Source organism: Acanthaster planci, linkage group LG10 (genome assembly GCF_054643075.1).
Source record: "Acanthaster planci isolate LZ-2023a linkage group LG10, COTS_SCS, whole genome shotgun sequence".
In the NCBI taxonomy this organism is placed as follows: Eukaryota; Metazoa; Echinodermata; class Asteroidea; order Valvatida; family Acanthasteridae; genus Acanthaster; species Acanthaster planci.
The window spans coordinates 4,636,371-4,649,927 of NC_141786.1; the positions used below are offsets into that span (position 1 = coordinate 4,636,371).

At 43.0% G+C, this 13,557-nt stretch overlaps 1 protein-coding gene across 7 annotated transcripts in view; it reads left to right on the forward strand.

Moving 5' to 3' along the window:
• Window positions 1-13,557, forward strand: part of LOC110988800 (uncharacterized) — a 61,461-nt gene that overhangs the window by 16,671 nt on the left and 31,233 nt on the right. The window contains exons 1-2 of one of the 7 annotated variants that reach the window (XM_087142003.1): window positions 519-904; window positions 8,820-9,307. The exons of 4 other annotated variants lie outside the window; for them this stretch is intronic. In XM_087142003.1, coding sequence (XP_086998129.1) covers window positions 9,231-9,307 — 77 coding nt within the window. In that variant the 5' untranslated portion in view covers window positions 519-904; window positions 8,820-9,230. Of the gene's footprint in view, window positions 1-518; window positions 905-7,041; window positions 9,308-13,557 lie in introns of those variants that run through there. 2 more of the 7 variants (XM_022252645.2, XM_087142004.1) reach the window with 2 other exon arrangements.

Genomic DNA, 13,557 nt, shown 5'->3' on the forward strand with positions numbered 1-13,557 from the left:
TGGAGTACTGCTCATTAATTCTGAATCATACTCAAATTACACTCAAATCATAATTGCTGTACACCGGTACCAAGCTTCCTGTTATTGTTATACACTTTGAAGTATACCAGATTTGTCTAAAAGTCATAAAGTAGGGGGTACCATTCAGTGGCTTTCAAACGACCCGTTTGTGTCACACGGATACGGATGGCAATCAGTGATCCAACATTGGCTCACCTACACCAGAACCTATGGATGGAGCAAATAATTTGGGGGATCACCATGCACTCAAGATCCAGATCCCTGTGAAACAAACGGGCCCTTGTGAGTATTCCTCACTCCGAATCATTCACAAACCGTGTATCATTGTCAATGTCAGAAGAGTACGAAAATGTTGAATCAACCCTTGCCCCCTCCACGCATGTGTGCATACTGTATGCACTTTTGGAAGGTCTCGCAACTGTTGGGCTACCCAAACTGCTCCAACAGCAACTTTTGGGCTACAAAGGGAGCCCAGTCAAGTGGAAACTTGCCGAGTGCCAAAACACACACAGTTTGCACAGGAAAGGGATAGGAGGAAGCCCTGGCCAGATCCTGTATCATTGAACTCTCTGTCCCTCCAGGCTGGTTATGCACCGTGAATCTCAGTCATTACCCTCGGAATCTTCAGTCGGCACCGAATGTGGATTATATACGAGTCGCGCCTCTGTGGGGGTTACGGTTGCCACGAACTTTGCCAAGAAATGTTATTAGTCACTGAAAGAATTGGGCCCCCCCTCACTCCCACATTGTTGGCACAGTCAAGTCCCTGCAGTGTGAGCAGTCAGCGCCGAACAAAGAGCTGTGACTTCAAAGATGACTGTTGGAGTGTGCGGATTTACCGTTTGGGCTAGTGTTGGTCGCAGAGTGAAGGATTCCATGGAAGGCAAGGCTGGATAGGTTTTCACTTTTTAGCTTGTTGGATGGCGCTGCTAGCTACCGGCTGGTTTTGGGTAGGACTGTATTGGCAGTCATTGGCATAATTGATCCGTGGCAACTTTCAGCAATGTCGTGTGATTTCAGTGCCAAGCACACTTATTGAGATTCGTTCATATTTGATATGTTTTCAGCGCCATCCATAACACGTACGATACAGTCGGTACCAGTACGTGATTTTTTTCTGTCAAGTATTCTCATCTGTACATTTGTGTAGCCTCTGGCATACAGACATCCTTGTGTTTTGGGTAAATGTGTCCACTGAAGTTTAGAAAGACAGGCAATACATAACCGTACCAGTCCATGGGTAATTCCAGAAATTAGGGGTCCATTTTTTGTGTGTCCCTGTCACATCTGACATATGATTTTGTAAGTTCAGAACACATTTTCTAATTTCCAAGAGTGGTGAATTAATGCAAATTACCTGCCAAACAAATTGTAATAGTTTGAAATCAATTCCGGTGATATTTCCATGTCAAATAACTTTAAAGATCACATGTAACAGGGACACAAAAATGTCACATTTTTAACCCCTAATTTCTGGAATTACCCACATGTTAAGGTACAATAGGCTGAAGTCATATACATGTATGTACATGTGTACAGTGCGGAACATAGCCGTGATTGGATATGAGTTTATATCACTCTATGCTTTGCATCATTTCCGGCACCCTCTGGTAAGCATACAATATGTATGTACTGCATGTACACGAATACTAGAGGTGTGTACCACTGAGAATCCGTCACTACTGCATTTTAGGTACTCTGTGAGGCCTTCTGGCCAGTTCTAAAACTTATTTTGCCATGAATGCACTTGTACAATGTATTTTCTGTATTCTCAGCACTGAGCTTAAAGCTTTGGTCTAGTGGTTTACATGTGTACCGTTCGTGTAAACTTTTTTGTGGATGCTGGGTAAACAGCAGTCTACAAGTTGTTAGGGTAATTGAGCGGGACACTTCAGCAGGTAAATGAGCTTGGTCCCTTGCAATGTGACACGCATGAGTAGAACTTACAAGACCGCTTTGGCTGTGTTGGCCAAACTTTGTATCACAGTACTCCTTAAAGCAGCAGTTCAGAATATTGAAGGGCTAAACCTCCAAACGAGAGAGGCCATTGGATATGTACGCGTGGTACTCGTTGCTGTTTAGAATAAAATAGGGACATTTGCTTTAGCCGGTAGACACAATAAGGACAAAGTTTTTGGGGGGCATTTTTTTTCTGATTCTTGAATTTGAGATGCCAGTATTTAATGAATGGGCTAATTTTTATGGAGCATTCTAAGGTTCCCAACAACGTTTCGTAAGAGCTGGAAAAGTTGCTGACCTTTTTGTATACCAGTATGTACAAATTGAAACATGTATATATATGTAATTTAACAAGGGCCGAAAGTTTTGTGTCCTTTGCCTGAAAATTTCAACTCTGTCTGTGAATTTCCTGTGCTCTTTGCCAGTGTTATTGCTTCATTTTTTCCATGAAGTTGACAGGGTTTCCTTTGCCAGCAATATCCGTGCAGGTGAACTTTTCAGAGCCATGAAATTGGCCATAATGTTTGTTTTTTATCTCCAAAAAAAAAACCCAACCATTTTTCCACTTTTTAAATTTTCCTTGTCAGTCAGAAAAAGATTGTCGTGGTTCACTCCGTGGTTGCTTTAAAAAGCTGTTTTTCCCAGGCTCCTTCAACTCCATTATGCCATTTTACCAATAGAAGCCTATCAGGTGACACTAGTCCACCCTCCGGAGGTGAATTGATGCTCATTGTGTTGCAAAAGGTGAATGGAGGTTGTGCAGTAATTTGACGTTTCATTGGCCTCTGTGGCCACAAAACTATTCATGGGGTGTACATGCAAAGTACAGGCAGACATGTGTAGTGGTACACGTGTGCATATGTACATGTAAATCGGTGTGTGGCCAGAAGGCACTCTCTCCATATAAATTGGAAATATTTGCATGGATTTAGTTTTTTTGTTTTGTTGGCTGGACTGTGGGAGGAAAAGAGCTGCTTTTTTCATCAGGTACCAGGAATTGAAATTGAAAGCTGATCACGAATTTGATAAGTTGTGCAAACTTCAACTGATCCAGAAGTTGCCAGAAACTGTTTTTGCAACAGATTCATTTGGTTAGTCTTTAGAATTGAGAAAATGAGTCAGCAACCACAGAGTTGGTCAGAGCAACATTTAAGGGGGAAAAACAGGCAAATTTCTTTCTTTTTTAATGTCAAGTTGAACTTTTTTGATGTTTCAACTACCAGCAGAAATCCCGATGCTACATATACAAAGTTATGAACTAACCTTTGGAAGTTTTTTCCAGAAAATTCCAATCAAAGTGCAGAAAGTAGAATTTACTCAGCGAAAGCCGAGCCCAGTTTCCTAAGGCTGCTAAACAAATACTGCCCACCAGTTGCCATGCAGGACAGCGATGCTTGACATGTTGTATGCTAACTTTAGGGCTTGTTAAATTTCTGTTCTAAGAAGGTCTATGAAACAGTGGTAGGCTCCAGGTCATTACACTCTGTAGAATGAAGTACTTTTATCTGTACCCGGTGGCGGTATTTTTTAAAATCTGAATTGTGAATCCAACGCAGGCATACTTCCCCTACATTTCTTATTTACAGTCTGCAAAAGGGCAGGGGGACAAAATGATGTGATACCCAGTTTATTAAGGTTAGGGAGGGGACATCCCATCCCCCATCGAATGACACCCCCTTTGCTTGGGATGCTACCCCACGTATATAAACTTGGCGCTACCAGTCACCTCACTGGAAAGTTGCAAAACAAACAGAAAAACTTGACTTGCGGCCCCCAACCAATCCATTTAACTCCACATGCTTCGCTACGGTGAGAACCTCGGCTACGCCACCGGTATACGTGACAAAATATTTCCATCAGGCAAAATCAATTTCTTTCTGTCCTTGTACCCTAACAGTCACGCCACGCCTTTTATTTCTACAACCAGATACAGGTACATCTCAAGGTGGGTGGGGGTATTTACAATCTTGGCTCACATGCAGGAAGTTCCAGAGTCAGTGGAAGATTATTCGGGAAGTCGTTGTTGCCATTAAACAAACCTACTGATTATGACCGCTCACCTGAGGCTAGGCACCTGTCCCCAGAGCACTACAAGCATAAATGGCATTAGGGTTTATCAACAAATGCATTTTAATATTGAAAGTGCCAACCCTGAAGTTACAAAAAGTTTACGGGTACTGGTACACTTGGACTGATCGTATTTTACTACAAGTTTAAGACTTTTTCGTTGCATTGGTACATACATGTGTAGGCATACAGGTACCAAGCATGTATATTCCTCTTTTTAGAGCTGATTATTTATATTATCTACATGTACATTCATTTTCAGTTTCATTGTAGCTGATTGTGTTGACCGATCGGATACACAAAATAATGATAAGTGAAAATCAGAAGAGTCTTAAATACTTTTAGCGCACCCCCAATCGGCGAAAGAAAGACAGGTGGTTACAAACTGGTGTGTGGGTCCTTGCACGCATTCTGCGTGTACGCAAAGACCATACAGGCCGGAATCAATTACATGTAGTTACATGTACTCGGCATGCTCCGCGTCAAACGCGCATGCATGTACATGTATACTTGCGCGCCTCATGACCCACCTATGCCGTGAGTACCAAAAAACCGTCCTCTTTTGTTCCGCGCGGAGCGGATACTTTTGATCGTAACTACCGGTATATCAGTTACTCCACTGCCTATGTGTATTATACAGGCTGGTGCCATGTACATGGATTAATACATGTACATTAAGTGCATACCCGATACTACAGTGTACATGTATTAGTTTTGGGAAAATCAATTTGGAGGTGGGGTAGTCAGGTGGCTCTGCTGTCATCCCTGCACCCTCTTTCTCTCCCCCTACACCTTTGGGACCTGTGTATATGTACAAGTGCTGTCATTTGCTATGTGTACTATGTGTAGTCTACATGCATGTACACATTTGTTGTACATGTATGTGTGAGCCGTTCTATAAATCCAGAGTTCAAACTAAAAATGTGATGTTTCTGTTTCTCTGTTACATGTGACCAGGTTTGTTTTTTTTGGTAGGCAATTTGGAAATTAAAGAATGTCTGAACTAAGCTCGCAAAAGCACGCGTTAGATGTGACAGAGACACACGCAAATAACTGGACCCCAGATTTATAGATTGACCCATGTACACATGCCGCACATGCTCCTTTCTTCTGATCTTCACGTGCATGACTTTGTACTGGCATGAGGAAAATGGCAAAAATGCCAGTAAATGTATATCGTGATTACTGTAAATCAGATGCTCTTTGTTCAATCTAGAGCTCTGTTGTACTGTGCATGAACAGTACACCAAGGAGGTACTATGTATGTCCAGGATGCCAACGGAGAAACAGCAGTGACAGGAAGCGATGGCGTGATTTCTGTCGCTTTCCCATGGCACATCCCCAGCAGGAACCCCTCTGCCAGATTCAGTGTCCACTTTGGCTTGCATTGTTTCAGGAAACTGATTGCTGTTGGCTGACTTTTGTTGCCTGTGTTGGGTGTGGGTCAGAGTTCACATTTATTGTTCTGCTTGTGTATTTTGGCACCACTTTCTCTTTATCATGCAAATGAGGTTCAAAATATGGTTGTGTTTATTGTAACCTGAGCCACATGTACATGTATGCGGGAAGATTTTGCTTTGGCCAAATTGCCAACTACTTCAAGGATGTTGTTGATGTGCATGTACTGTAATCAACTGATTATGAGCTTCATAAAATTGTACCAGGTAGAAATTGCAAACCATCAGATGCAAAGAGTCATAAGCAATGAATTCAATTCTGTATTTAAAATGGATTATAATTGATTTCGGGAGAGGGAGAGATTTGTTTTACAAGTGGGCAAGTTCTGTTGGATTCTTTCTTAATGGAGGTGTGGCTATGTATGTGCTGTACATGTACAGTAGGATTCATTGGATGCACTGCTTCTATTGGATGGCCCCTGACTTCGGGCAGGTCCTTTAGTGGTTGGTGCACATGATTGGCTCACAGATGGCCCCATCACTTTGAATGACAGTTGTTCCAACTGCCATTTATTGGATTCCAGCAGGCTTCACGCTTCACTGAGCAGGTTCCATTGAATTCAGGAGGCTGCACACTTTGTAGGTTCTGTTGGATTCAGGAGGCTTCAGACTTGAGACGAGTGTTCAATGCTGTTGCTAGATTTTGGAGGATTGAGGATGAATGGAAAAAGTTCATGGCTGATTGCAAAGGATGCCATGAGTGAAGGTCGGGATTAGACCTTGCGATGTTCTTGTTCAGTCATGCATAATTTCGGCCTGATGTTTCTTTTGAATCAACCACACTGCTCAAGAATGCCGTTAGTACTGCTTCAACATAATCTTGAGGAATTGCCGGAGGATTTTGAAGGATTGAGGCACACCTCCAAGTAAAACTTTCAAGATATTTTGGAGGATTGAGGATGCTTCCTAGTAAAAAGGCCTAGGGGGTTAGGGTTAGGATCCAGCTATCAAGAGTCATGGTCTGTATCTTTTAGAACGCTCTTGTCCAATTTTTTGTCCGAATGCATGTGAGAATTTCCGAAAAGGTTCCAAGCCAACACACCCAAGGAGTTTGGGGTTAAAAAGTTGAAACATCAGAACATTTACCTTTTTGTATACATGTATCACGATTCTTCAACACAGCTGTGGAAAGATTTCTTCCAGGAACGTTTTTACTGGAAAGAGGTGCAATAAATTCGTCATCAGGGCTGCGGTTCATTGACTGTGGCAGTGTTTGTTTGGTTTAGTCTTCATTCAAGGCACTTAACCTCCATCCCTCCCACCTCACTATGACCTCTTCATTTCCCCAGACAGGCCCACCCAGCTGTTCATTCATAACCCCCTCCTGCATTGAACTGGTGCAAGGAAAAAGTATGATGTCCTCCCGGTGAACCTCCTGCCCTCCTTGATGAATGGAGGGGACATTATCTTTGGCCACAGTGTTTGGATGTTTGTACTACGCATTCCTTGAACCCCCCCCCCCTCTGACAGAAGTAATATCAGAATGTGTCTCTTCCACTTACCCGGTATCTGTTCTGGTAGGTTGGCTAAAAAAAAAAAATAAATGGGCATGTTGCCAGTTTTATGTGAGAGAATATTGTTGCATTTCAGTTGAGAAGTTGTTTTTTTCTGGGCAGGTTATAACTTGAAACATGGTTCGACATCGGCGCATAGAGTAATCTTTATCTGGTGTCAGCAACTCTTTGGCTAACCTGTACTGTGCCTGTATGTATGTATTTTTGTGGGTCATCTAGCAGTCAGCCTGGCTCGGGCCAGATGAGCAGTTCCTTCATAGATTAAATGTGGAAACTTATGGATTTTTCCAGTTTCTTCATGATACTCTACTTTTTTGGATGGATCCATGCAGTTTCTGTAGCGAGCACTGTTTGGTTACCCATGAGAACCAAGGCACGTCGTGAAGACTATGCAGCGGTTTATGCTGCGCAGGTACCAGTATGATACACGTACATTGTACCAGTGTTTGGTCTCAATGTTGAAATACATGTAATAAAAGATAATAATAAAAACAGGGTTCTACACTAGCGGTAAGCCCTCTTGTCAGAAGCTACACGTTCATGTATATACACGTACATGTACGGTACATGTACATTGTAGCGCCGTAGCCAAGGAGGATGTCTGTAGTTCATGTACATACATGTATGTACATTGTACGTACATGTACATGTACCAATATGACTGTTCTTGTACAATGGTATACATATGTACATGTACATCAGCTGGTCAGACTATCAAACATTGCTGTCAACTGCAGACCACTTTTCCAGTATGTGCCTGTATGTATCAATGTGCATACAATGTACTAGTATGCATATACATGTAATACAATACACGGAAGTTATCTCCATCTGAGTAATGTTCATGAGTGGACAGTTTGCATTTCCACGTTGACCCTAGCACAGTACACTTTCTTAATATGGCCATGTGACATACGGCCTACAGGTACATTAATTCTCCCTTAAATTCCATTACTCAGAATTGGGTGATATCTTAGTTGGCACCATGCCCACTTATTGAGAAGTAGAACCTGCTTCACATGGCACGATGCTTGAGTCTGTTACCTAGGGTATCCCAGCTCCTGTTCCACACCTTGAGATCCTGTGCAGGCAAATCCTGGGGGCTGTATTGATGTCTACTCATGTTGGACTTGGAGAGACAGTGGTTTAAGTGTGTATGGTGCCAGCCAGGCTGTTAGTGGATGGCCGGCTCATTTGTGATCCTCCGGGTGAACCGTTCTGATACATGTACATGCCTCATACCCGACCGTACCCGGTACGGTCAGGTGTTACATTGTGCACATACTGGTACATGTATTCAATGAACTTGTCACTCTTTTTTTTTTCTGTGGTTTTATTTAGTATTTTGCCCTGTGAAATTCAGCTATTCACCATACTAACATGTCTGCACACTGTGCAGAGGTATAACTTCTTGCCAGAAAGAAATTACCGCCAAAATGGTGGAGTTCAACTTGATGACTTCAATGTGTATATTGTACAGTAGGAGGCTTGATCACCTGCTGTAAGGATTTAATACATGTAACTCACATTTGAAATGAATTTAGAAATGCCGAAGATTTGTATGTGACATGTACCCTACATGTACATGTACGTGTTCAGTGTAGTGCGCAGTGCTTACATTGTACTTTTACAGTGGGATCACGGATCATAGTTTCCTTGTCTGATAAGTGTTCCCTTGGGTGTATTATTTGCCCGACAGGGCGTGGCTGTTGCTCAGTGGGCGTGTCTCTTTGCTAAAAACAGAAACCAGATCATTCAGTGTTGGTCCAATGGCTAATGTTCCTGTATGACAAACTCTCAGAATGATCCCTGCAAGCTGTCAGCTGGATTCTGATCTAGAGAACTCTGCCTCACCATTGCTCATCTTCAGCTGTTGTCTACCGTCTTCATCAAGATAATTGATGTCTACAGGTGCTCTATGTCTGCATACACTTTGTCGGAGACAACCTGGATGATTGTGCATCAGAGGAAGTCGACTCGGCCATTGAGACTCAAAGGAAACCCTGCTTAAAGCCAGCATTTATTATAAATGGATTACATTACGTCCAGTCCAAATGGGCCATCCTGTCACTTCATGGTGTTCTGCCCATGAGTGTCAACTGCCCAGTCAGGTTCATGGGCCTGTTGCATCGGTCACTCGTTGCTGACAACTCTGTGGAATACATGAAGTAAACCCACCTGTGCAACTCTGGGATAAATATACACCGGAACGATGGTGGATGTTGCCGCAGTACTAGCAAGGCGTCGCTGGACATGGTCCAGTAACCTATACGAAGGATATCTGTACAGGTAAGGGCGCCCTCTTTTGTTACAGTGTGAAAGTGGAAAGAAAATAATTCTTGCTTTGAAAATCTGACCTACCCCCGGAAGTCCACAGCACAGGTACCCGTACATGTTGATGTACATGTATCAAACATGTACAAATGTATTTGTGCATTTGTACAGTATGTACATGTACAGCTGGTCTAATGTACATGTACCGTGCCTACATGTTTGCTGTCAGGAACCGGTCTTGTTCCTAGCGCCGTCTTCACACGCTCGTAACGAGCGTCAAATCAAATGTCGGACTTTCGAGACGTCGGATTTTTTGAGGTGATGGATCTACCGGTATGCCGTGGGCCGATAAAACCGTTGCAACTTTCAAACGCATTTGTCGGACTTATGAGGTGTCGGACCTAGGAGGCGTCAGACTTATTGGCTTTTTAAAATGCTTTTCGGACTTAATGAGGCATCAAAATTATGAGGCATCGGACTCACAAGCTGACCCATTGGTCACTGGTAGCCTACCAGGGTATGCTGTACAGGTATACATTGGTGACTGACCCCTAGCGTTTGTTGCGTGCAGTGTCCACACGGTGGCTGTCATCAGTAGGCCACGTTCAGAGCTACCGTATTTTCCCAGTCCTTGCACACAGTCAATGGCTCACCAGACCCAAGTACAATCAAGCACCTACATGTACATGTAACACTGTACAAACTCATTCAACAAAAGCGCCATTCACATACACCAAGAGGTCCTTGACTTTGTATTATGAGGAACAAAGCTCTGTTAACTGATAATCCCTGATCCCAGAATTCAGTGTTACTGTTAAACTAAAAGGGGTAATCACTGACTGTGTGATGAGATGACAGCCACTCCACTGTTTAAGATGACATTATGCCAACAGATTATCTTGAGAGTAATCAGTTCATTGAGTCTCAGGTACCAGTATGGTCTAATGAGTACCAGTGGCAGTGGTCCACATGAACCTGAACACTGCTTGAGTCCCAGGTCCCAGTATGGTCTAATGAGTACCAGTGGCAGTGGTCCACATGAACCTGAACACTGCTTGAGTCTCAGGTACCAGTATGGTCTAATGAGTACCAGTGGCAGTGGTCCACATGAACCTGAACACTGCTTGAGTCCCAGGTCCCAGTATGGTCTAATGAGTACCAGTGGCAGTGGTCCACATGAACCTGAACACTGCTTGAGTCTCAGGTACCAGTATGGTCTAATGAGTACCAGTGGCAGTGGTCCACATGAACCTGAACACTGCTTGAGTCCCAGGTACCAGTATGGTCTAATGAGTACCAGTGGCAGTGGTCCACATGAACCTGAACACTGCTTGAGTCCCAGGTACCAGTATGGCATTGGCAGTGGCCCAAGTGAACCTGAACAAAGTGCATCAGCAGGAGTTCAGCTGAGAAGATCATAGAGCCCCTTTAGACAATGTCTCCTATTCACTACCCGTACGATTGTACCAAAAGCTTCAGCTGTGAAGATGTTGCCTCCACAATTCAATGTTATTGAATTGAATCGGACAGGTGTCTAGAATATACAGAAATATCTCCCTTGCTTGGGTCAGATTCTACCTCAAAAATGAACCTTTTGCGGGTTTACTTTTAAAGTGTAGCTGCAGTGGATTTTTTCCTCATAAAAGAACGGTAACTTTGTATTCTTCAATGTACTAGTAACCGTCCTATTTGTACATGTACATTGAAAAGTGCAGTTTTATAAACACTTCAAATTATTAATGCTTTCCTAGACAACTTTCCTGGAGGGCATTGTCGCTGTGTGGTGTCATCTGGGGACAACATTGTTCAGTGCATGAGTAATTCTGTTCAAATTGTGAAGCCAGAATTTACTCAGTGAAAACATTTCTGAGAAAGGGATGGACTCGTGGACTTGCTTATTGCTACCGGTATGCATGTAATGTGAATGACAATAAGTGGGCAGGGAAGAGAAAATTAAGTCCAGCAAAGTCTACGATGCAGGACTTTTTCGTGTACAAACTAGTGCCATTTGAAGGTTTTGTCCTGGGATGGCATCACAGGAGTTACTGACTCTGACTCAAGTGGCGATTTTTTGACTTGAGACTTGACTTTACTTGGGAAAAATGACTTAGGACTTGACTTGAAAGAAACACGACTTGCTACTTGACTTGGACTCAATTTGACTTTGTGATAAACGTTTGTTAAAAATAATAAACACAGACTTTTTGAGTTTCCGCTCATAATCAGTTGAAAAGAACACCTGTTCAATGCTGACCCTTTTGATTGTGGGCTGGCGAACGCATTTAAGCAAGCTGCCTGGTTGACTATGCATTGTAGAGCCAGGCCGGCAGGGGCATGCCCCATGCAGCGATCTTGAGGCGTTGTATCATTCATTGTTCACGGTACTTCATGCCGGTTCATTTACATGATCTGAAATGAAAGAAACTTCTTTGCACAGCTGGAAAAGATGAACATGTACCACCCCCATACAATAATCAGCAATTAACTTGGGGAAAAAATGGCTTGTCACGACACTGTATCACAGTTTTGTTCATACCGGTAAATACCACTGTTTTTACCTGTATTCAGTAGCACAAAAACCAAAACGACAGAAAAAGACCCTTTGAAATAGTGAAACAAAAGTTGGAAGCAAGGTTAACTTAGACAAAACTGCATTTTGAAGGTTTGTATTGAAACTAATTGATTGCTGCTACTGGTGCATGTCCCCTTGAACGAGGGTCATAATATGTTGAATTTTGTTCATGTATTTTGTAGTGTTTTAGTATTCAGTGGTGTGAAAGCTGCATATTTTTTTGGCAGTCTGTCAGATATTCTGTTGATTTAAATTGATACACACATGTACATTAATAATGGCCAGCCATACCAGTTTTACCAGCCCCCAGCAGGCAAAAATACAATTCTACGCGCAGGCCCTGAGCTGAACCAAGAGAGGGCACGATTTTCCAAGCAACGGAGGCTCCTTTGGAGTTTGATAGGAAGTTAGGAACTTCACTTTATGGCTGGTTCGCAAACGACTATGAGATGCCTACGATGTGTGCACATCACTGACAACTAAACAAAAACTCCTGACCAGCATGGCTTTGTTTCAACCGATGAGGGGGTGCTTCTGCTCAAGGCGGATACCGTACTGTACATTTACAGTGTGTGGGGAGATGGCATGGAGAGTTTGACTGTGCGTACTGTACATGTATAAATGAATTAATGCACACAATATAGGCCTGCGTGTGCGTAGGGGTGTACAGTGTACATGTACGTGTATCCTGGTGTGTGTGCAGTACCGTACCTCTGAATTTCAACAAACCTTAATTAATTCTGTGCATTTTGACCTTAAACTTTTTATCACCGTCCCGGTTCTGGTGTGACCAAGGGGTTTTCGTTTTCCCTGGATCTTCCTGTGTCCAGGCGGCTGTTTCCGTCCCTCGCAGAACAACAGGAATTGGGATGGAATCGTGCTATGGTTTGGAGGTTCTGAGGTTACGGGGTCATGTGGTTTGGGGGTGAAGGCGGTGCGGCTTTCCCAGGTGGGATTGAGTCACCCCAAAAGAGCAAGCTGAGGCTTGTTGAGCTCTGTTTTATCTCTCCTCGGCAGCCCAGTTGACAATAATGTCCTGTGATATACAGTATCTTTCAGAACGTGTACAAACATGTGGGGATCAGAAAACATGTAGGCTCATGCATATCCTGTTAGGAAGACAAAAAATAATCCGGCCAACTGAACGGCAATGTAGTGAGAAATTTCTTACCAGACACAAGAACCCCGACAATCTGCTTTGTGCATGTCTGCCTACCCTACACGTACATGGCAGCTTTTCCAAAAAAAAAACATTTGTACCAGGACCATTCTTCCTCAGAATTTATTGCATATTAATCGTGAAGTTGAACTTGAGAAAGCTAATTATTTTTTTCTTGTTCTCCAAGCCTGGGAAGTGGAAATCTGTTTGGGGTTACAGTACCAACACTGCCTTTGAGTTTGGGATTGAACTGATTCTACATGTAAAGAAAGTTTAGCATATTTTCAAAGTATCACACTGCTCAAATTTCACTCAAGTGAAATTGATTGCAAGTGCACTGTAGCGGTAACTGGTACCCACTGTACCGGTACGCGTGGGCATTAAAGTGTACATGTACATGCATTGCCCCACTGGGCAACAGATTTGTCATGTACAGTACTGGTACATGTACTAGTACATACAGGCACATATGTACATGTATGAATATGTAATTCCCGTATGCAGTTATTCATTTTGTGCAAGAGGTTGCAGGCA